Source organism: Erpetoichthys calabaricus, chromosome 13, assembly GCF_900747795.2.
Source record: "Erpetoichthys calabaricus chromosome 13, fErpCal1.3, whole genome shotgun sequence".
Classification (NCBI taxonomy): Eukaryota; Metazoa; Chordata; class Cladistia; order Polypteriformes; family Polypteridae; genus Erpetoichthys; species Erpetoichthys calabaricus.
The window spans coordinates 140148036-140170925 of NC_041406.2; the positions used below are offsets into that span (position 1 = coordinate 140148036).

The following is a 22890-nucleotide window of genomic DNA, read 5'->3' on the forward strand; positions in this document are numbered from 1 at the left end:
ACTTTTCAGAACGCTTGGCGGGCGGGGCTTTGCAGCGGTGCAGAGAGAGGAGAGAGACCGAGGTGACAGAGTATTACAACAAAGTATTGTTACGGTCCCGACAGTTTCCCCATATGACACGAGTCTATAGAAATCGCGTTACTACGAAGTACATTCAGCAGATGCTTTCATTACAACGAAGTGACCTTGAAATGCCTGAATGAATCATCCACAGAGCAGTTAGATCTGTGGTCGCAGCTCAGATGTGCACGTTTGCACAACGATCCCCAAACAGAAACATTGTAAAAAAAATTCTTTCTTCGAACTTTCCTCGTACTGTTTTTTTTTTTTTGCTGTTTTTGTTTTCTGTGGTTTTTAGTCATACCTTTTGCTTATTGCTTGTCAACATTTGAAAAACATCCATTGGAATTTAACTCATTGTCACCCTCCTATAGAAACGGCAGACACGAAAAAAACGATAACAGTGTTAATGTTTGTGATGTGCAATCTGTTGGAATGGCAAATGCAAAGCATATGTCTTTGTTATATGCAAAAAAAGAAGAAAAATCTCAGGTTGCAAACGTATGCAAACTGCTTAATAACGTAATAATAAAAGAAATGTTATGTAAATTGTGTATAAAATTGCTCCCCCACCGGTCCGTGGAAAAATTTGCATCTAATAAAGTGGTCCTTGCTGTCAAAAAGGTTGGGGACCACTGGTGTAAAGCCCTCGCCACCGGACTGTGGAAACGTGTTCTACAGAGTGACGAATCACGCTTCTCTGTTTGACAGTCAGAAGGGCGACTCTGGGTTTGGTGGATGCTGGGAGGACTTTACCAGCCTGACTGCATTTTACCAACTGTGAAGTCTGTTGGAGGAGGGATAATGGTGTGTGGCTGTTTTTCAGGGTTGTGGTGGGTTGGCACCCTGCCCGGGATTGGTTCCTGCCTTGTACCCTGTGTTGGCTGGGATTGGCTCCAGCAGACCCCCGTGACCCTGTGTTCGGATTCAGCTGGTTGGAAAATGGATGGATGGATGTTTTTCAGGGTTTGGGCTCAGCCCCTTACTTCTAATGAAGGGTAATCTTAATGCTTCAACATACAAGATATTTTGGATAACGCTAAGCTTCCAACTTTGTGGAAACAGTTTGGTGAAGGCCCTTTCCAATTCCAGCATGACTGTGGTCCAGTGTGCAAGGCAGGATCCATAAAGACATGGTTGGATGAGTTTGGTGTGGAAGAACTTGACTGGCCTGCACTGAGCCCTGACCTCAACCCCATCGAACACCTCTGGGATGAACTGAAACAGATTGCGAGGCAGGCCTTCTCATCCAGCATCAGTGCCAGACCTCATAAATGCTCTACAGAATGAAATTCCCACAGAAACATTCCGAAACTTTTTTGGAAAGCCTTCCAAGAAGAGTAGAAGCTGTTACAGCTGCAAAGGGGGGATCAACTCCATATAAAAGTCTATGTACTTGAATGCATGTCATTAAAGTCCCTGTTGGTGTAATGGTCAGGCACCCCGATACTTTTATCCACATCTCTATAAATATATATAAAATCCAACGTCTGTCTGTCCGCTTTTCACGAGAGAACTACTTAACGGATTTAGAGTTGGTTTTTTTCTATAATTTGCTTGAATAGTCCAGTGGATTTTGCGACGTTTCTCATTGCGCTATATATCATAGTTTGCTTGCGGTACCGATTTATTTGCGCAAATCTGAGAGACACGCAGTGGGCCGAGGACCTCCTCACTCACGCGCCAGCCTCGGGAAGATTTAGATTGGGTTGTCTTATACAGTGATCCCTCACTATATCATGCTTCGACTTTCGCGGCTTCACTCCATCGCGGATTTTAAATGTAAACATATCTAATTATATATCACGGATTTTTTGCTGGTTCGCGGATTTCTGCGGACAATGGGTATTTTCATTTCTGGTACATGCTTCCTCAGTTGGTTTGCCCAGTTGATTTCATACAAGGGACGCTATTGGCAGATGGCTGAGAAGCTACCCAACCAGAGCTGGGTATTAACTATTTATTTTTAATATTTACGTATTAAATAAAACTCTTCAATGATATATGATATGCTTCCCACGCGGTGCTTCGCATACTTGAAAGCCCGAACAGCACGTATTGATTTTTGATTGTTTGCTTTTCTCTGTCTCTCTCACTCTCTCTGACATTCCCTGCTCCTGACGGAGGGGCTGTTCGCACACTGGCCTAGAGGATACGAACGCTCCTCTAAAAAATGCTGAAAGACTACCTTCACGTTGCTCCCTTTCTTGCAGCTGCTTTGTCCGGCGGTGCTTCGCATACTTAAAAGCCCAAACAGCCCTATTGATTTTTGATTGTTTGCTTTTCTCTCTCTCTCTGACATTCTCCGCTCCTGACGCGCACTCCTTTGAAGAGGAAGATATGTTTGCATTCTTATAATTGTGAGACGGAACTGTCATCTCTGTCTTGTCACGGAGCACAGTTTAAACTTTTGACTAAAGGGTGTTATTTCGTGTCTAGAGGGCTCTAATAATGTTAAAAAACGTATTTAGAAGGCCGTAAACAGATTTTCTGTGCTCTAACTGCAAAAATATTTGATTTCTAAATAAAGAATCCTACTTCACGGAAATTCATTTATCGCGGTAGAGTCTGGAACGGATTAACCGTGATAAATGAGGGTTTACTATATATAAATGTCTACACGTGGAAGTGTGTGTGTCTGTCCGGCCCGGATATGAGAGGTGGAATCAGGCTAAGGGCTCCATCTCCGAGGATACACAAGCGAGGCCAGCACATCGGCAAAATGAAACATCCGAAGAGAGAGTCACTCGCTTATCCGCTATTACAAGGCAAGCACATCGGCAAAACGGTATTCCTTTTACTTTTCCTCCCACCGCTAATACACAAGTGAGGCGAGCATGCCAGCTAAAGGAAATCGAAGAAAGACAGTTGCTTAGCCGCTAATGCACAAACGATGTGAGCACATTGGCAACACGAAACGTCCTAGGATAGAGATGCCTAGAGTATTTCCTTCCAATTTCCTGACATCTCTACATTTCGATACTTTCTAGGACCCTGTGCTTTTTACAGCACGGACTTACACAGCTAGTTTTCTATAACTTGCTTGAACATTCCGGTTGATTTTGCAACTTCTCTCATTGCGTTAAGAATCATGGTTTGGTTGCAGGAGCGATATATTCACGCTAATCCGAGACAGAGGCTGTGGGCCAAGGGGTAAGGGGGAAGAGTGACGTCAGGAGTGGGGAGCCGGGCAGGGCCCTCCTCACTGTCCTGTTTCACTACTACACGGGCGGAGCCACAAGGGAGGGCTAGTAGTGTATATACAGGTTCAAAGTAAGCTGCAATTTGAAAAATAACACATTTCCAATCGCAGAGAGCATGCACCCCCTGCTGGACACAGCCAGATCATGAGTAAACTGTTAATGCACAGCACATGTCCACCTTAATAAAAGGAGAAGTGTCTGTGTGTCTGTCCAGTTGCTATGTCTCTGTCATTCCCACAAATGGTGCGTCACAAACATTTGTAGCAATGTTTCTTACGCTTTTTTTTTTCTTGTGATCCCATCTTGCCATTATTAGAGTTTTCAAGACCCAGTAGAGGATGACTGGCAGATTCCCCTTGGAGAATCACTTCTTGGAGAATTGCTGTCGGCAGGCATAGTGGGCCAATGTTGACTGCTCAAACGGACCAATCCTGAGACATTTTACAAACCATGCGCAACCCTGTTCTCTTTGAATGCAGCAGCATTTTGGGTCACGACCAATTATTTAAGAAAGTATGATTTGTAGTAATGAAATACACTGCATTTGGCATTGACACATTACAGCCTTTAACACTGCATTTATGAGTCTCATACATTGAACGGAGACGTGCACTGTGCACCACACGCATTAACGCTGAGGTCTCGATTGATCATTTAGACATCAATCTGTCTTAGATGAGCAGCAAAGCTGCTGTTTTATTATTCGTTTAGGATGAAACTTTCCAAAGACCCACAGGAGGGAAAATGTATTTACAACACGACCATTTTTAACAGGACGTATATATAAGTAAGGATGATATCTAATGTAGGGGGCTGGAGTCTCTGATAAGGTTTCATATAAATTTTGGGCATGTCATTTATATTTAATTTTCTTTTTATTATTAACGTTTTCTCCCACTTGACCCTGATTGAAGTTACCCTTTAAGTCTCACTCCCATCTGTAAATGAAACTTTTTACTACACGTACTTTTAAGCTGTGATTTTTGGACTAAGCTTGTGGCTGAGCGAACGTGGAGCGTTTTTAGACGTTTCTCATGGGCTGCCAACGTTGCCTCTCAAGACCACTCTTCTTGTATAGTCTTCTTGATGACAAGCTGTTAGTGTAATTCTATCTATTTATGCAAAAATTGAAAAGACGAATGCGAATCCCACACTCAAGATCACCATCAAGCCTGTTCCAACAGCTGTGAGGATGGTGCCTTGTTAGTTTCAAATGTTTATCTTAATGGTGACGGCAAATGAATGTTTCAGACAAACCGTCTGGAAAACGTTTCTGGTTTCTAATGAGAGCAACTGTTTATTAGTCTCGGACTTATATGGTATGCCATTTTTAGAATTAAAACATTACACCCTTTGCCTCACACTTAGAAAGTAACCGTCGTTTGCCTGACGTCCTTATGCGATCCATGATTTGTAATGGAGTCTCTTAACTCTTTCAGGGCTGATGTCGACTTCTGTCAAAAGGAGGAGTTGACGATGGTAATCAACTGTAAACTGTGACAAAACCAACCATTATGTTTTAGTTGGACTCTCGTTGCTAGAAGGAAAGTTAGATTCATTGGTATGACCGAGATTCCCTGCGCTCTCGTGAGTAGCAAGGCACAAACAATGGCAAAAATGACACTGACATCTGGTGAGAGATCAAAGTGAATGCGTAAAGCAAAATACTCCATGGACAACGTTTTGCCTATTATCTCTAAACTGGACTATGACTTGTCGGATTTTGATACAAGTGATTGAAAACGAATGTGAGATTCCAGCTTCAGCTGGTCCCCAGCTAATCGTTGTACTGACACTGTTCGCCAGGGAGGACTGCCACTTAATGATAAGAGGTAGAAACCAGATTGCAATGCACTGCAACTTTGTCCCAGCCACACAGACGGCCTGCCGCACATTCTTCGCAAACTGGCAGCCACAGCATGCAGCAACAGATGTTTAACGTTGATTTCTGTGTGAAACCATTGCTTTTCGGAAACTATGTTTTTTGGAAAAAATATTCAGCCCTCAAATAGTTAATCTGCAATTCCCTGGCATCTCCACACGCCTGCTTTGAGATTCCCAGCCTGCACAGAAATGGATAAACAATCTTTTAAAGAGAAAAAGCTCAACGTTCTGAAGGATCATACATGAGGGTGGCAGGGTGGGCTCAGACTCAATAGGGATGTCTGCACAGTGCAGTATGGAAGTGTTACAAACTCGACCAAGGGCCATAGCAAGGTTTGGGGCAGCCACCTTGAATGCAAAATCGAGAAAAATGATAGCACTGATGTACACGATTCTGAGTCCAAAAGAGAAAAATGATAGCACTGATGTACACGATTCTGAGTCCAAAACAGAACTGAAGGGATAGGGGAAAAGTGGTGGCTTTTAAAGGTTAATACAGGAAATGACATCAGGGGGGGTCGGAACAGGAAGGGTCTCCCTCCATAAACTCGGACCCGGAAGTGACATCAAAGGGGTCGGAAGCAGGCTTGACGTCGTCGGGACCAGGCATGATTTCCCGTAAACGGTCAGTAGAAAAGCGAGAAAATGACTCAGTGCACTCTGCTACATCCCAGTCTGGCTTGGAATTACCTTCATTCAAGCCCTTTAGCTGCCTCCCATGCACACGTGTGTGACAGTAGGTACATACATACAAACATCTGGGATTATTGTGAAATAACCGGGACATGTCCGGGTAGTAGAATGTTCTGGAGAAAGCACGAGAGTTAAAATGTCCAAATGCAGACATGTGTAGAAAACAGAGAAGAACGGTCGCCCCCACTGTGTAGCCTCGAAAGGCCAATGTGATATGCCTTGTCTGGTTACTCGCATTTTTCTGAATGCACTTTCGTAAAACTTGTAGAACCCCATTTGCACATCACTGAAAATAGAACAAAGATAACATACAGTATCATATGAAGACATTGTTTTATGAAAAAGATACACGCTCATTTTGAATTTGATGTCAGCAACACGTTTCAATAAAGTTGGGAGAGGGGACACAAAAAAAAAAACTAGAAAAAAAAAAGTGACAACTAATGAGATCAACTGACATTAAGTCAGTCACATGACTGGGTATAAAAAGAGCATCCCAGGGAGGAGGAGTCTCTCAGAAGTAAGATGGCGAGGGGTGCAGCACTCCTCTTTGGTATACTGGGAATGTGGAGTCTTAGAGGGCTGACCCTGTTGGGGTCCTCGGGTGCCACCAGGGGGCGCACTGTGGAAAGAGAGCCTGCAGGTGCCGTGCAGCTTCCGTATGACCCCAGAAGTGCTTCCGCAGGTTGGTTCAAGATAAAATGTGGCATCTCACTCCCTCTCGGGGGATCAGAGTTGGGCGACACTCACAAAGGAGGACATGCAGGAGACGGAAGCTGTCTGATGGCTTTTTTTTTGTACAGTGTTGGTCAGAATAAAGCCTGCTGAGGTATTGATGTTAATAAAATATAATTCCATTGATGATGGAACTGTCTGTGGTTGAGTTGCGTCAGGTACCGGGGCGCTTTGAGGTGCCCTTTGTTGGTCACTTTTACATTCATGTGTGTCTGTGTAAGGTTAAAGGAAGCAGGATGAGGTGTTCAGCCCTAGCGGAGTCCAACTCTCACCGGAAATGGGTTTGACTTACTGCCAGCAATGCGGACCAAGCTCTGACACCGGTTGTACAGGGACCAAACAGCCCTGATCAGGGGGTTCAGTACCCCATACTCCTGGAGCACCCCTCACAGGACTCCCCGAGGGACAGGGTCAAATGCCTTTTCCAAGTCCACAAAATATATGTAGACTGGTTGGGCAAACCAGGACTCTGCCAAGGATGCAGAGCTGGTCCACTGTTCCACGACTAGGACGAAAACCACACTGTTCCTCCCGAATCTGAGATTCGACGATCTGACGGACCCTCCTCTCCAGGACCCCCGAATAGACTTTTCCAGGGAGGCTGAGGAGTGTGATCCCTATTCTGTTATTTTGATTTGGCTCTGATATTCAAGACTTAAATTGCGACTCCCCTCCCTTTTAAAGGGGGGTTTTGGGGGGAACGTGCCGTTACCACCTAATAGCAAAACTGTCCTAATTTTTTAATCCCGATACTAAGAGCATAAATTTGTCAAAGAGCAGGAGATAGTTTCGTCCTTGAAGCGAATTTGTTCAGATAATAGCAGCTGTAGATTGTCCAAAATATTTCATCCAGATGACAGAGGAACCTTAGAAATCCCACAAATGAGGCGGCCTGTCAGACTTGTTTGGTTAGTTAATAGCAGAGCTCTCCCAAATATTTCACCGAAGACGTTAACGTAAGAATTCTAAAAATGAGAGAAAACCATCTGGTCATCCTCGAGTGTTTGTGATGTCTGGCTTTTACACTTTTAATGTGCAATACGTTGTCACATCAATGTATGTTATAACGGCTCAGTGACATGAAGTATTATGCGTGCAAATCGTCGTTTAGCTGGTTTGTCTGTGATTCCCTGCTTGATCGAGCGATTCCTCCAAAACGTTGCATATGAATGAGTCAGAGGTTCTGTAAATATATACATGATCCTCCATCAGGTTTTCTTTTACAAATCTAAATGTTTGCATTGGAAGTTGTGTAGACACGCTTCAATCCTCGTTATGTACTGTGAAAGAATGAGTCTCAACACACGACAAAGGTTTGGGGCAGACACCCTTATATTGTCCCTGGCAGCAAATGGGTATTCAAATGAACGCAGCAGTGTTCTCTTTGAGTTCTAAGACTGAACTGATGAAGCAGTGATATGATGGCGGCTTTAAAGGCCAAAACCGGAAGTGGCGTCATCTGTGGCCGGAGCCGGAAGTGGCATCTTTCAGGGGCTACCAGAAATGGAAGTGACATCATTCATGGCGCCGGAAAGAAATGGAAGTGGCGTCGTTGATGATAAAACAAGGAGGTTTTCCTGTATCTGGCCTGCAGAGATAACAGAAGTTGGTTTAGCACACCCTACCACCCCCTGGCCTGGCAGATAATTACCTTCACTTAGTCCACTCAGCTTCCTCCTACTTGTACGTGTGTGACAGTACGTTTGCAAGCTGTGCTCCTGGCCTCAGGGGGCATCTTGACTGCCTCGTCTCCTCTCCTCCACATGGGCTGGACCACCTGATTATGCACTTTCCCTATGTCTTAGATTCTCATTATTTTCCCTTCGTTCTCTACTTGGATTCATTTTTCCCCTGTGAGTGTACGTTCTTTCCATAATGACCCACGAGAGGTAACCAGCAAGTTAGCAGCCAAATTTCCACCATGAAGCGCTCTGCAGCCACACGGCTTTCAGAACATACCTGTACCCACAAAGCCAGAGCCGCTCTGCTTATAAACCCTCACACTGCTACAGACCCCTGACACATGGGATCACAGTGTTACAAATGGTGTCTAGGAATAAAACGTATTCTTGTTATTGTAAAGTTTGCTTGGTAAGCTAATAACTAAATCGTCCCAGGTTTCTTCTATTGGTGAGATGTCATGTTATGGAATGTTGAAGACCTTCCAAAAGAGTTGTGAGTGACTGACCCTGGCACACAAGGCAGGCACTATAAGAGCAGCAGAGTTGCCACATCTTTGGATCAGTGAGGGAAAACTTAAGCACCTGGAGAATAATCCACGCATGAGGAGAACATGCCAACTCATGCAGACAGTGTCTGTGCTTATTTGAAAATGTGGAGGCCTTATTCCTTAGGATTGTTAAGAGCTGGACATGGTGGATGTTTAGACAAAGAAGGCAAGTTGCCTCGACTCAAGGCTTGGTGGGTCATCATAAGATGGCGCTGAGGGTGGTGTGCTGTGGTATACCTCATGTGCCCCGTAGCTCCCCCATCTCATTCGTAGAGCCAGCAGTATGTCCTTGTCTGAGGAGTAAACAGAATCTTCACTAAGAGATCCTGAGAAATTGAAGAGTAGCGGGTGGTCTTATTGAAATGTTGATTGCCGCCTCTGAGTCATTTTAATAGTGTGGAATGGTTTGGCGACCATCTTCACGTCACGGCGATTAGAGTGGAAGCAGATTGCGTTGATTTCGCCCTGTGAGGTTTATGCTAACATGGTGGTGGAGGCGGTGGTTCAGCGTGTACAGTTACCGCTTCTTATTGCTTGGCCCTTCAAACACTTCCTGCCTGGGGTGGGTTTCACGTGGAATCTGTACTCTCTCATGTGGATTTGTTTTTCCTTGGCTTCTGGATTTTGTTTCACACACCAGAGGCTTGCCATTGTTAGATGTGAAAACTTAAAATGAACTCCGTGTCGAGTGAGTAAACGGCAGAGAGAATGCATGGCTGAGGGCCCGTGTTTGAGTGTGGTCCTGATGGATGAGGAGACTTTTTTTTCCTCATGCCAATGCTGCTGAGATATGGCATCTCATCCTGTGATTTTGTCCTGGAAAAAAAAGGCTTAAAAAGAAATGATAAAAGGGTACGTTGTGAAAGTGGGACATGAAGGTGACTGTAAAGCAGGCTGCCATGAAAAAGAGTAGGTCTTGTATGCTGTCACTTGTTTAAAAGCCATTGTAATGGTTGTTGTGGGAAAGGTGCGATATAAATAAAATGTCACACATGCGTATTGAAGGATCTCCTCAAAGGCTCAATTGAGGTATGTGCTAACCCACTGGGACGACAGGGGGCACTGTTGCTAACATTCTCTTCTCACAGCATCAAGCAACTGGCCAGTGAGGACATTTAGCCCCGCCACTTCCAGTCCACCAGCTATAAGAAACCCGACTGCCCAGAAGAAGGCATCTTAAGTGACCAGGGCGACCCACTAAATGGAGCTCCTCTCTGACAGACCCCTAAATCTGCGGCCAGAGCCGAACCTACTTGTTTGCATTGAGCATGAGGGCAAGAAACATAAAATGTCAAGTGGCATACTTTTTTTGGACAATTCAGTTAATTAAATGTGACAATCCGGTTGGCATCCCAGCTTTTACTTCTGCATGACCTGTCATTCCTGCACCCAGCCACAATGTATTAATATTATTTGTATTACTTAGTACTCCCGATGGACAGATGCGAGTTATCTGCCTCTAGAGGTTTACTGTTGAAGCTCACGTTCAGTACAGTGGATTGTATCTTCATCCATCTGCCTATTTTTTGTATGTGTTACATCTACAGTTAGGTCCATAAATATTTGGACAGAGACAACTTTTTTCTCATTTTGGTTCTGTACATTACCACAATGAATTTTAAATGAAACAACTCAGATGCAGTTGAAGTGCAGACTTTCAGCTTTAATTCAGTGGGGTGAACAAAACGATTGCATAAAAATGAGAGGCAACTAAAAGCATTTTGTGAACACAATCCCTTCATTTCAGGGGCTCAAAAGTAATTGGACAATTGACTCAAAGGCTATTTCATGGGTAGGTGTGGTCAAGTCCGTCATTATATCATTATCAATTAAGCAGACAAAAGGCCTGGAGTTGATTTGAGGTGTGGTGCTTGCATGTGGAAGATTTTGCTGTGAACAGACAACATGCGGTCAAAGGAGCTCTCCATGCAGGTGAAAGAAGCCATCCTTAAACTGCGAAAACAGAAAAATCCCATCTGAGAAATTGCTACAATATTACAAGTGGCAAAATCTACAGTTTGGTACATCCTGAGAAAGAAAGCAAGCACTGGTGAAATCAGGAACACAAAAAGACCTGGACGTCCACGGAAGACAACATTGGTGGATGATCTCAGAATCATTTCCATGGTGAAGAGAAACCCCTTCACAACAGCCAACCAAGTGAACAACACTCTCCAGGGGGTAGGCGGGCGTTTCGATATCCAAGTCTACCATAAAGAGAAGACTGCATGAAAGTAAATACAGAGGGTGCACTGCAAGGTGCAAGCCACTCATAAGCCTCAAGAATAGAAAGGCTAGATTGGACTTTGCTAAAGAACATCTAAAAAAGCCAGCACAGTTCTGGAAAAACATTCTTTGGACAGATGAAACCAAGATCAACCTCTACCAGAATGATGGCAAGAAAAAAGTATGGAGAAGGCGTGGAACAGCTCATTATCCAAAGCATAGCACATCATCTGTAAAACACGGTGGAGGGAGGCAGTGTGATGGCTGCCAGTGACACTGGGACACTCGTGTTTATTGATGATGTGACACAGGACAGAAGCAGCCGAATGAATTCTGAGGTGCTCAGAGACATACTGTCTGCTCAAATCCAGCTAAATACAGCAGTCACATTGATTCATGATACAGATGGACAATGACCCAAAACATACAGCCAAAGCAAACCCAGGAGTTTATTAAAGCAAAGAAGTGGAAAATTCTTGACTGGCCAAGTCGGTCACCTGATCTTAACCCAACTGAGCAGGCATTTCACTGGTTGAAGACTAAACTTCAGACAGAAAGGCCCACAAACAAACAGCAACTGAAAGCCACTGCAGTAAAGGCCTGGCAGAGCATTAAAAAGGAGGAAACCCAGCATTTGGTGATGTCCAGGAGTTCAAGACTTCAGGCTGTCATTGCCAGCAAAGGGTTTTCAACCAAGTATTAGAAATGAACATTTGATTTCCAGTTATTTAATTTGTCCAATTACTTTTGAGCCCCTGAAATGAAGGGATTGTGTTCAAAAAATGCTTTAGTTGCCTCCCATTTTTATGCAATCGTTTTGTTCACCCCACTGAATTAAAGCCGAAAGTCTGCACTTCAACTGCATGAGAGTTGTTTCATTTAAAATTCATTGTGGTAATGTACAGAACCAAAATTAGAAAAAAGTTGTCTCTGTCCAAATATATTTGGTCCTAACTGTACATGTAGTGTGGGGATACTATGAGCGGAGAGCTGCTAGGTGACTACACTTTGTTCAGAACTGCAGGGCAAATTACATGAAAAATCCAGTGGTGTCGGTAAGACTCCTTCACTGTTGTCACATTTTGTCATGTTGCAGCTTTGTACCAAAATCGTTAAAATTCATTTTTCTTCTCATCAAACAACACTAAAAACCCCAGAATGACAAAATGAAAACATGATTTTTTGAAATTGTTGCATGTTTATTAAAAACTAGCTGTGCTACACTTCTAAGATGGGTGTAAATCTAAATAATCAACGTAGACCTCAGCGTTAACATTTGCAGTGCGCCATGCAAAGCATACGTCTGCTATATGCCATTAGGTATGGGATTCAGAAAAGCACCATTCATGTTTACGATGCGTCATCTGTCGGAGTAACAAATGAAATGCATTCTATTACTACAAATTTATCATGTGACACCTTTTAGATTGAGAGACACAGAGGAACCAGGTGTAAACACAGGCACACATGCATGTTTCCTTTTATTAAGGTATGTGTATATATATATTGTCACACACATGTGCTTGGGGGGCAGCTAAAGGGCCTGAATAATAGTAGTACCTCGCCAGACCAGGGGGTGGCAAACTGCACTGACTTTCTCTCTTAATCCTCTGCAGACCATCCGCAGGAAATCCTGCTTGGTCCGGGCGCCATTAATGACATCACTTCCAGTCCCGAAGACGCCACTTCCGGTACCTGCGCTATTGATGACGTCACTCCTGGTCCTGAAGACGCCACTTCCAGTGCTATTGATGATGTCATTGTCGGTCCACCCCAAAGACATAACTTCCGGTTCCAGTCCCGATGACGTCACTTCCTGTCTCGACCTTTAAAGCTGCCATATTCTCGCATTCAAATCAGTTCTGCTTTGTGAACATCTCAAACAAAATGACCCATTTGCAGCCAGGGCACAATATACAAATGGCTTCCCCAAACCTTTAGCAAAGTCTTTGGACTGTTATTGTGACTATATATATAAAAAAAAAAAAAAAAAAATATATATATATATATATATATATATATATATATATATATATATATATATATATATATATACACACATACTATGTGGTAGCCGACCCAGACACAGTCAGGCAAACACCGATGGTTCCACAACCAACACCCCCAATGTCCAGGCCTCTTACTAATGCCTCTCTTCAGGTCCGCCTGCACTCCGCTCCTCCCGAGCTCCGTTCTTCTTCTTCCTCTCGACTCCAGCCATCGAATGGAGGGAGGCGGCCCCTTTTATACCCACCCTGATGTGCTCCAGGTGCCTCCCAATGAGCTACTGCTGGCACTCCCTGGTGTGCGGAAGTGCCGGCTCTGCACACTCCAGGTGTCCCTGGTCTTCTTCGCCCCAGCACTTCCGAGTGTGGCAGGTGTGCTGAGGGGCAGGGCTCCTCAGGTATCTGGGCGCCCCCTGGCAGTGACCACGGTCCCCTATAGGGTTGAGCTTCCAAGCTCCTCTCCCGTGGTCCCCGTAGTCACCAGGACGGTCGCCCCCCCCGTGGTCTGGAGGCGGCGTGATCCCTCCTCTGGTCCTTCCAGGCATCCCAGCTGGGTACCGCCCCCAGCCGCTCACCACAACTACTATAGGCTTATAGTATATTACAATATACTATAACTACTATCTATAGCTGACGTGCTAAACTACAGCCTCCCAGATCACTTAAATAAATAAGTCATAATTCAAAAGCACCTTGAAACTGAATGAATTATGCCAAGGCAAAAAATCTTTTCACTTCCGTACCTTTGGGGCCTGGTGGTCCTGTCTTTCCTGGCTTACCAGCATCTCCTTCATCACCGTTTTCTCCTTGATCACCTGTTAGAAAATGCTTAGTCAGTTTTTTTCTTGGAAACAAACTGTAACAAGTGTGAATTAACATAAGCCCCTAATTTGGGGTGTTCTTAAGAAATGTAATGATTTACTTCGTGATGTAAAAAGTACATTATAAACAAGAATAGTTGAGACAAATATTTGAAAGATTAAATGTCTGCTTCAATGTAAATATTTAGTGTCAAAAGATTCTCAATTGTAATAGAAATTTGTCATTGTTACTGTCTGATGGAGGATCATTAAGAGCTAGATCCCTAGTAAAGGATCAAAAATAAGATCATTATTTGTAACCCTTGACCCTGAAATAGTCTAAAATGACACTGCTAATGTTTGAAATTTCTCATTTTTAACCTCCTCTGAGTGCCTCTTACAGAGTTAGGACCACCGGTAAAGAATCAAATATCAAAAATATGACCATACTGGTGATCAGAACCTTCAAAATTCCATAAATTGACACTCCGCACGCCTGTATTACTGATCTCCAGTTTTTTTAAGTTAAGAGAGAGAAGGGTTGGGGATCTACAGTGGGGGGCATTACATGGAGCCATCACTACACGCTCATTGCTGTTTGTTATGGGGGTCTATTGAGATGGACTTTGGTCCTTCTTGTTTTCAGAAGGAAATGGTGTGTCCCGTTTTCATGCACTGCTACAGGTGAACACCTCTGTGTGAATTTCAGGACTTTCTCTTTAGCAGATCTGATCCAGAGTTTTGTCTCCAAGGTCAGTCCAGATGACTAACTCGAGATTTTCGGTTCCAGTGGCTCGACAATTTGTCATTTTTTCCTTTCAGTTGGCCTTGTCTTCTCGCCAGTTGGCCTTTATTCTTTTTCCATGTCAGGTTATATTCACAAGAAATGCAGAAAGATTTGTATATTTTGCCATAGCTGTAAACAGTTAAGGAACAGTGCAGGGTACAAATGACAGAATGAATGGTGCTATAAAGCTACAGTCACCTGTAGGCTCATTAATAAGCAAACAGGTGATTAAAACAAATGAGGTCCGAGTCTTCAGAAGTGAGATGAAGCAAATGAATCTGTCCGTCTGCCTCACACAAACGCTGGATAACCTTTTAAGAAATCCAGCTTGAAATTTCAGGATTGTCACAAAAAACTGGAAACAGTAGTCCCCGTAATTAAGGTACACGTCTAGATAAAGGTAGAAGTCGGTGCGAGTGAGCCTGAAGCCCCCAGAAGTGCAGTAACTCTGATCGTTACGACTCTGCAATACCAGGAGAGTGCCAGTAGATGTCAGTCTAACAGAGGCAGGGTCAGACGGAGATGGAGAAAGCCGATCCTGGACTGGAATTTTGGTTATTTCATTAAAGTTTGTTTTTCTTTTCTTACAGTCTGGGCAGCTAAGTGTAAGCTATTAAGCCAGCTAAAAATAAAAAGCAGAAATTAAATTTAAGTACTGAAACTCAATCCACTTGTACATCTTTATAATTGCATTGTGACTAAAGTGCTTGGCCATGACCCCAGAATACAATACAATTTTAAAAAGACTGGAGTACACATGGTGATTAAGGACTATGGTATGTATATCTGCACTTGGTCTCCATCCTGTAAATTACCAGTGGATTAGTGGGACCCTCAAAACATGCAGCACAGGCAAGGGCATCAAGTGCTTGGACAGGTCTGGTAGAAACATCAATGGGGCCTTAAAACTACAAGGTTGCCCATCTGCTCACCGGGCATCTGATCTGCCGTCTCACCCTGGCCAAGTCATTTCATCGGCATGTATGCTCCAATTATGAATACGACAAATTGGACAAAGTCAGGCTCTTTGGGTGTGAGAGCTGGTTTGCTGGATCAGATTTCATCTGGTTCGTCTGTTTCTTGTTCCTGGAACGACACCTGAGCTGATCACACACCTTCAACCGACCAGATTTAAGGTCATCGTTGAGGTGAGCAGGTCACTGAAAATGTTTGCAAATTCCCCCATGAGAAGAAGAAATTGCACATTTGTAAAGTCAGCCCATTCTCCCCCATTCCCAAACAGCTGGGGACACCAAATTACACAACTCTGTGTGGACTTCCCAAAAGTGTCTGACATACTTTAAAGTCACTGCAAGCCCCCCACACCTCTGTCATGCTGCCTGATAGAGCTGGTTCCCATGCAAAGGGTTTACAAGATATACATATTAGGAATAGCTGTGCACCTGGGGGCAGCACGGTGTCAGCGCTGCTGCCGTGCAGTAAGGACAGCAGGGTCCGTGTCCCGGGAGTTTGCATGTTCTCCCTGTTTGTGCGTAGGGTTCCTCCCATTGTCCAAAGCCATGCATGGGTGAACTGGCAATGCTAGATTAACTCCAATGTGTGGCTGGGGTGTGTGTATGTGTGTGTTGTGGCGTACGGCTGGGGCCCTTGCCCAGGACGCCTCTTTTGTATATGGTCTGGGGGAACAGGCTTGGACTGAACAGTAACTCCCCCTGGACACTAGATGGCAGCCCCCCTGGGTGGCAGTGGTGCCTCGGATTCCCGCAGGGCTCCATAAGAAACGGAGTTCTCTATGACCCTGTTGGAATCTGGGGGGTGCCACCAGCGGGCACTGCAGTGGTTCCTTAGCCCCATGTGGGTGGGCTGTAAAAGGAGCCAGCAGCCACCACTCCGGGAGCCAGAGTCAGGAGGAGAGGGACTAAGCTTGCCAGAGAGGAGTGGAGAAGAAAGAAGGAGAATATATTATTGTTTAGAGGTGATTTGTGCTTTGGACTGTGTTGTGATGGGGAAAACATTCCACACGAACGAAGAAAAATAATAGTGCATTAGTATAGTGCATCTATTGTCACAGTGTGTTCACATTGCAATGGTCTTGCGCCCTGCGCCAACTGGTATAAACTCCATCACCCTGTGCCAACCCTGATCTGGATTAAACGGCGCCTGAGTGTTAGTGCAGCACAGTTTGTGTGGATTGGCAAAGTGATGCCCCTAGGTGACTGCCTACTTTTTTGCCTGTATGGTACAGCCAGCCATGAACTTTGAGCCGGATGGGCTACTACAGCAGATGACCACTTTGGGTTCCACTCCTGTCAATCAAGAACAGAAAGCTGAGGCTGCGGTGGGCACAGGCTGGTCTAAGGAATCTTGATTTCTGCTGAGGCACGAAGATGGTAGGCTCAGAATTTGAATCCATGCAGCCAACCTGCCTTGTGCCAACATTCCAGGCTGGGGCAGGTGGTGTAATGGCCACCTTAATACCAATCAATGATTGCTTGAAAGCCGAATGGTCTATGCGAGTAGTGTTGCTGACCAGGTGCTTCCCTTCATAGCCACAATTAACCCATCTTCGAATGGCTACTTCCAGCCTGACACTGCGCCATGTCACAAAGCAAACTGGTTTCATAAACACAACGGTGGTCTTCCCACTCGCCGGGTCTGAATCTAAACAGACCACATTTTTGGGATGTGGTAAAATGCAGCATGAATGTTGTGGCCGGGTGAGAAGGACACTCAGGGATGTTAAAGGAGTGTCAGGGTGCCACCAGGGCTTCCCCATTAAATCCTACAGGCACTCTCGGTGGCGCTAAAAGGCCGAGAAACAGAAGTCGTGAGTCCTTCTAACGTGAGCAGCACAGCAGAGTGGGTCTTTCTCGGTTGCTCCATTCTGCTTGCAGTTTGGGCCCAGATGGAGACGCCTCTCTCTCTCTGGGCGCGGAGTCATTTGCCCTCATTGGGTGTCTTCTCGCTGCTTTGCGTGAGAAAAAATGAGAGACACCAGTGTTAGCAACAGCGCTTCCTCTCGCACAGGGGTGAGATAAACCAGGAAGGGGATCTGCTTCTACAGAAGAAGCGTGACAGCATGCAACTGACAAATCGGCAGAAACTGCGTGATGTAGCACTGACAACAATGAACCACAGTGTCAAAGGAATGATTCCAACATCTTGTGGAACCCATGCCACAAAGAACTGAGTAACAGGAGCCCCTACCCAATATTAGTAATTATTTACTCAGTGACGGTATATTTAGATCATTTTTGATGATCTATGGCTTACTATTTACTATAACAGTTGAAAAGGAAATATAAAAGGATATTAGAAGTGGGCCAGAAGCCATGCTTTCCTTTCCTTTAAGTAACAAACACCAGCCTGTTTGTACAACAACATAAACGCACTACCTGAAGGTGAAATGCCATCAAGCCGTCCGATGTGACACTTCCCTGATGGCTTCTCGTCATTATCCTGTTGTTTTATGTAAGCAGTGAGTCTCCGATGAGTCTCCTTGATGATTTAGAAATTTGAGCTCAATATATGCACAGAACAGCTTACTCATTTTCTGCTAATGTGAAAATGAAGGGACGCCCGCAACTCTGCTTCCCTCTCGTCGGCAATCAGCTTGTGGCGCTGAATCCGTCTGTCAGAACTCTCTGGTAACTCGTAGCAGGGAAGCAGTAAGTGTAAAACAGGAAATTATTCCATCTTTTCCTTGAAACCACAATAAAATGGGATTATGGGGATTACCCAGAAATGTTTACTGTACATGTGTCATGCCTCTGCCAGGGTTCCAGAGCTGGCTGGGGTTCAGATTCATGGGTTATGCCTGTTTTGTTCATTCTTGATTCTTCCATTTATGTTAACGTTACTTTGGTTGATTATGTACGTTGCTCGTTGTTTTATGTGTTAACATTCCACGTGTTTTGTGGAACCACCTGCCAATTCCCACAAGGAACCACTCTCTAAATCCTGAGGGCCCTCCACAGTTCTTGAAGATTCATTGTGAATGTGCTCCAGAGTTGGTGAATTATTTGTGTTTTGCTTTATATATTTTTGGACTCTCTATTTTTTTCTTATTTGGGACTTTGTTCGACTTGGATGGTTTTTTGTTTTGGGCAATTCACGGGGTTTCACCAAATAATGCATCAAAATGGCCTCTCCTCTGTGACATCTCTCACATCTGATGCTCTGGAAGGAGCATCAACACAAGAGCCAATGCGCTGGGATCTTCCAATGGCCAAGCCTACGATCACGATACACAACGCCAAGTGTTGGCTCGAGTGGCGAAAAGCACGCTGCCCACCAGTGGATTCTGGAGCAGCAGTCTGATGGAAACAAATTGAGGTTGGCAGAGGTCAGGAAATTGCTACCTTCGGGACTGTAAAGTGCCTCCTTTATGACAACTTGAAAAAAAGAGTTTAATAAATTTGCAAAAACCTCAAGTAAACTTTTTTCACATTGTCATTATGGGGTGTTGTGTGTAGAATTCTGAGGAAAAAAATGAATTTAATCCATTTTGGAATAAGGCTGTAACATAACAAAATGTGGAAAAGGTGAGGCGCTGTGAATACTTTCCGGATGCACTGTATGTTTGATTTTATTTTATTTTGATTTTTATGATTTAATTTGAATTACTTTTTTATGTATGATGATCAAATTTGTAAAAAACACACTTTTCCCTTTTCACCCCTTTAGGGGCAGAATTTGGAAAAATCCTTTCTTAGTGGGTGCATGTTTCTAGGACCAGTGGCTTCTTGCTTCATTTAAAAAAGTGATACTGGAGCCAAGTGAGTAGTGAGCAGCTTCTGTATTTTTGGTAATTACTGAACCTCTACTTGATTTAGGTTATGATTAAGAGTTTCTGACACTAATAAAAACAACTTGTATTTAATAAACCATGTCAGCTGTTTTTGAAATGGCCTATAAATTTTATGGCATGCTTTTACACAACACGGGCAGTGTAACAGCACTAGCAGCACATGCAAACAAGCACCCAGAGTAAAAGTACAGGAGAGTAAATATCAGGGTCTGTGATGTGGGGTGGGGGGGGGGGGTTTCTCACATATTCTTATGGTAAACTGGGCCTTCAAACGTAAAAAAGCTGAAAACCCCTGCTCTGGAGAGTCACATTACTAAGCAGTGGCCACTGATTGAAAGACATCAGTGTTAGAATTGGCAAAGCAATGGCAGTATTTGGCAAAGCAGCGAAAAATCTGAAATCACAAAGCTTGTTGGTCAAGTTCTGGTTATACGAATCACTGGTTCTGCCTGTCTTACTTTATGGCCTGTAATTTCAGTGACAAAGAACAAACCAGAAGCAACTCATTAGTGATGGCACATAAGCATTTGAAAAATGACACAGAATGACAGGATTAAGAAATCAGAAGTAAGAGAGGGGTGTTAGGAAATGTGACATTCCAAAAAATCTTGAACAATTTAAATTGAGCCTAGTGCAATGGCCAGTAACAGCCGCCTCGCTGATGCAGAGTCCTGGGTTTGGATCCCATACCAAGTCTCTTCTTGTTCTTCTGGTGGCTGTGAATTTTTCTCTTGATATGCCAGTTAACTTGCAACACTAACACTCGTTATCTGGATGGGATGAGCTTTGAGGACATGCGGTAAGTGTTGCTCTCTTTGAATTCCCACAGATTTGCTTATCCATTATTATAAAAATGTAACCCATTTTGCAAAACACACGCCTATTCATGAGCTAGTGCAGGAGAAAAATGTTATGAACTGACAATCTGAAAACACAAGAGGGTCCCAAAAGTGCTCATAAATGCTCACTAGAGGGGGGTTTACTGGCAATCCCTGACTAGACATAACGGCAAACACAAGAACCTTATAAAAAAAAATTTAAAAATGCTTTACAACAACAATGATGCTCTGTGGAGCACAAAGGCAAAAGGAGTTCCCGAAAACAAATAGGTAATCTGATACAAATAACGTGCCAAAATGTTCATCCAGGGGATGGTCAAAAAAATAGCACAATGCCAACAAATCCAGAGATATCACAAAAAATAAGTAAACTCCCCCACTAACCAAGTGCATTCACATGAACCGCCAGGAGCTGTGGGAAACTCCTCCATTACAGGACTGAGAGCAGTGAAGGGCAGGTGGTCCCGCCTCTTGGAGAACCATCCACAAGACATAAAGCATGAAACAAAGGCTTAGTGACAAAATGCAAAAAACAAGTAATAATGTAAATACTTAACAAAAACAACATTAACATATGCAAATAACTGAAAAATTAACAAAACAAGGACATGAAACAAGGACTTCAACCCCAGCCATAGGGGGAACCTACAACAGCAACACGTGAGATTGAGCAGTAACAGGTCTATGATGCCCAGTTAGCTTATTTACCGAGCAGGCCTGGCGTTAGGATCGTTTTTTTGTTACTGCAGAAGAGAAAGGAAGGTAAAGGGACCAGAATGTGTGTCAAATAACAAGGCGAGTTCATAACCGGGACTTCTCACCCATTGTCTCGACAAAACAAAAACAAAGCCCTATTGTGCTAGCATCCTGGCATGGAAGGTTCTTGAGAAGAAATCAGAAGAAAAGGAGTGGTGAAGGTCAGAAAAGAAATCAAAACCAAAAGATTAATCAATTGGGAGAAAACAACTGTCGTCAAAAAGAGAGAAAACCAACAATGATTCATGGAAGCAAGGTTTACTTTTAGACCTTTAGATAGACAAGACAAATGTTAGATAGGTGATGTGCTGGGTCATTATAGATAGATAGATAGATAGATAGATAGATAGATAGATAGATAGATAGATAGATAGATAGATAGATAGATAGATAGATAGATAGATAGATAGATAGATAGATAGATAGATAGATAGATAGATAGATAGATAGTTGGCAGGATCAGATAGATAGATAGATAGATAGCACTATATAAACTAGGTAGACAGTATGAAGGTGCTGTATTACAGACAGGACAAATGTTATATATTACATAGATAGGGAAGGTGCTATAAAATAGACATGAAAGACACTATATAAAATGACTAGAGAGTTTTAAAATGGTTAGCATGTTTTTCTTTCTCTTTCTTTCTTTCTTTTCTCAAGTGCCTTGTGGAAGATCAGGACCTGCTCCAATTGTGCGGCATGTCCAGTCTTCAGCTTATGTCCTTCTAATATTGGATAACCAACTTCAGTATGCCATTATTAAAAATGCACAATATAAAGGTAATGTCTTCTTGGCCGAACCTGTAGTTTTATTCTCATTTTAACAAATTTTACTTTTATGACAAAACCAACTGGAATCCTTCAGCACGTCACTTAGAGAGTTGTAATTCTGCAGCAGACAGGCTGTTCCTGGACAACGTGAGCTCCTCTGCCCGCAGCCATTGCTCATACTGCCTCACTTAATACTGGCAAGCTCAAATATGACATGCAGTAAAAGTTGCCAGATTTGATGATGTGGCAGGACGTGACACTTAAAACAACAATGAAATTAGTTATTAAAGAGCTTTGTTACCTTTCAGTCCTGGCAGTATCAAGTGATTGGAACACACCTCAGATGTGGAAAAGACACCACGAAGAAGCAATAAAAGCACACAGCATGTCCCCAAGTGTTGCTCGTCCATGGTTTCCCTTGTGAAATCTCAGCAGAGACATCCTGTTCGGAGCTCGGGCAGCATTCCTCCGTTTGTTTACGTTAGCCTGTCACTAAACTGACCAGCCGGCCGGCTGCATTAACCAGAAGCAGCTCCAAATCTGCTGCTCTGCACTGACCTCTTAAACCCACTGCTCAGTCCATGCTCTGTAAGTGAATACTCGCAGCACATTGTTCATGTTTTGTCCATCCAGATCCTGAACCTACTTTTACTTCTATAGAGCTGGAGTCTTTACATATAATAATACCAATTCCAAAATTGAATGCGAAACAAAAATGTATTGCTACATTCATCTGACACACTTTTCTAAAGAATCAGGCAGTGCCGCAAGCTAAAATGCACCGCCATTATGAACTAAACACGTGGGGTGAAAACAAATTGTGGACTCAGAAAGTATTGAGACCCCCCCCCCCACCCCCCACTTTCAGCACACTTTATTGTGATGTCAATTTAATTTTAAATGGAGAGATATCATATTTCTGCCCATCAACCTACACTCAAAAACCTATAATGACAAAGTGAACGCATATTTTTAGACAGGTCTGAAAATGTATTAAAAAATCAAAGCCTGTAACCCCTCTCTCATTCCTAGAAGTTTTCTGGCCCTTTAATGTACATTTCAAAATCTGCCCAGGTGCCTCCTGTTTGATTTCATTCTCCTTGAGATGTGTTGAGAACTTGATGGG

The 22890-nt window shown here is 43.6% G+C and overlaps 1 protein-coding gene across 1 annotated transcript in view; it reads right to left on the reverse strand.

The window, feature by feature from the left end:
* The window catches only part of LOC114663664 (collectin-10-like), a 52146-nt gene extending 29944 nt beyond the window's left edge, over positions 1 to 22202 (reverse strand). The window contains exons 1-2 of the mRNA XM_028817555.2: positions 22066 to 22202; positions 13781 to 13852 (exon numbers count right to left, since the gene is read on the reverse strand). Coding sequence (XP_028673388.1) covers positions 13781 to 13852; positions 22066 to 22174 — 181 coding nt within the window. The 5' untranslated portion in view covers positions 22175 to 22202. The remainder of the gene's footprint in view (positions 1 to 13780; positions 13853 to 22065) is intronic.
* Positions 22203 to 22890: the final 688 nt, after the last annotated feature.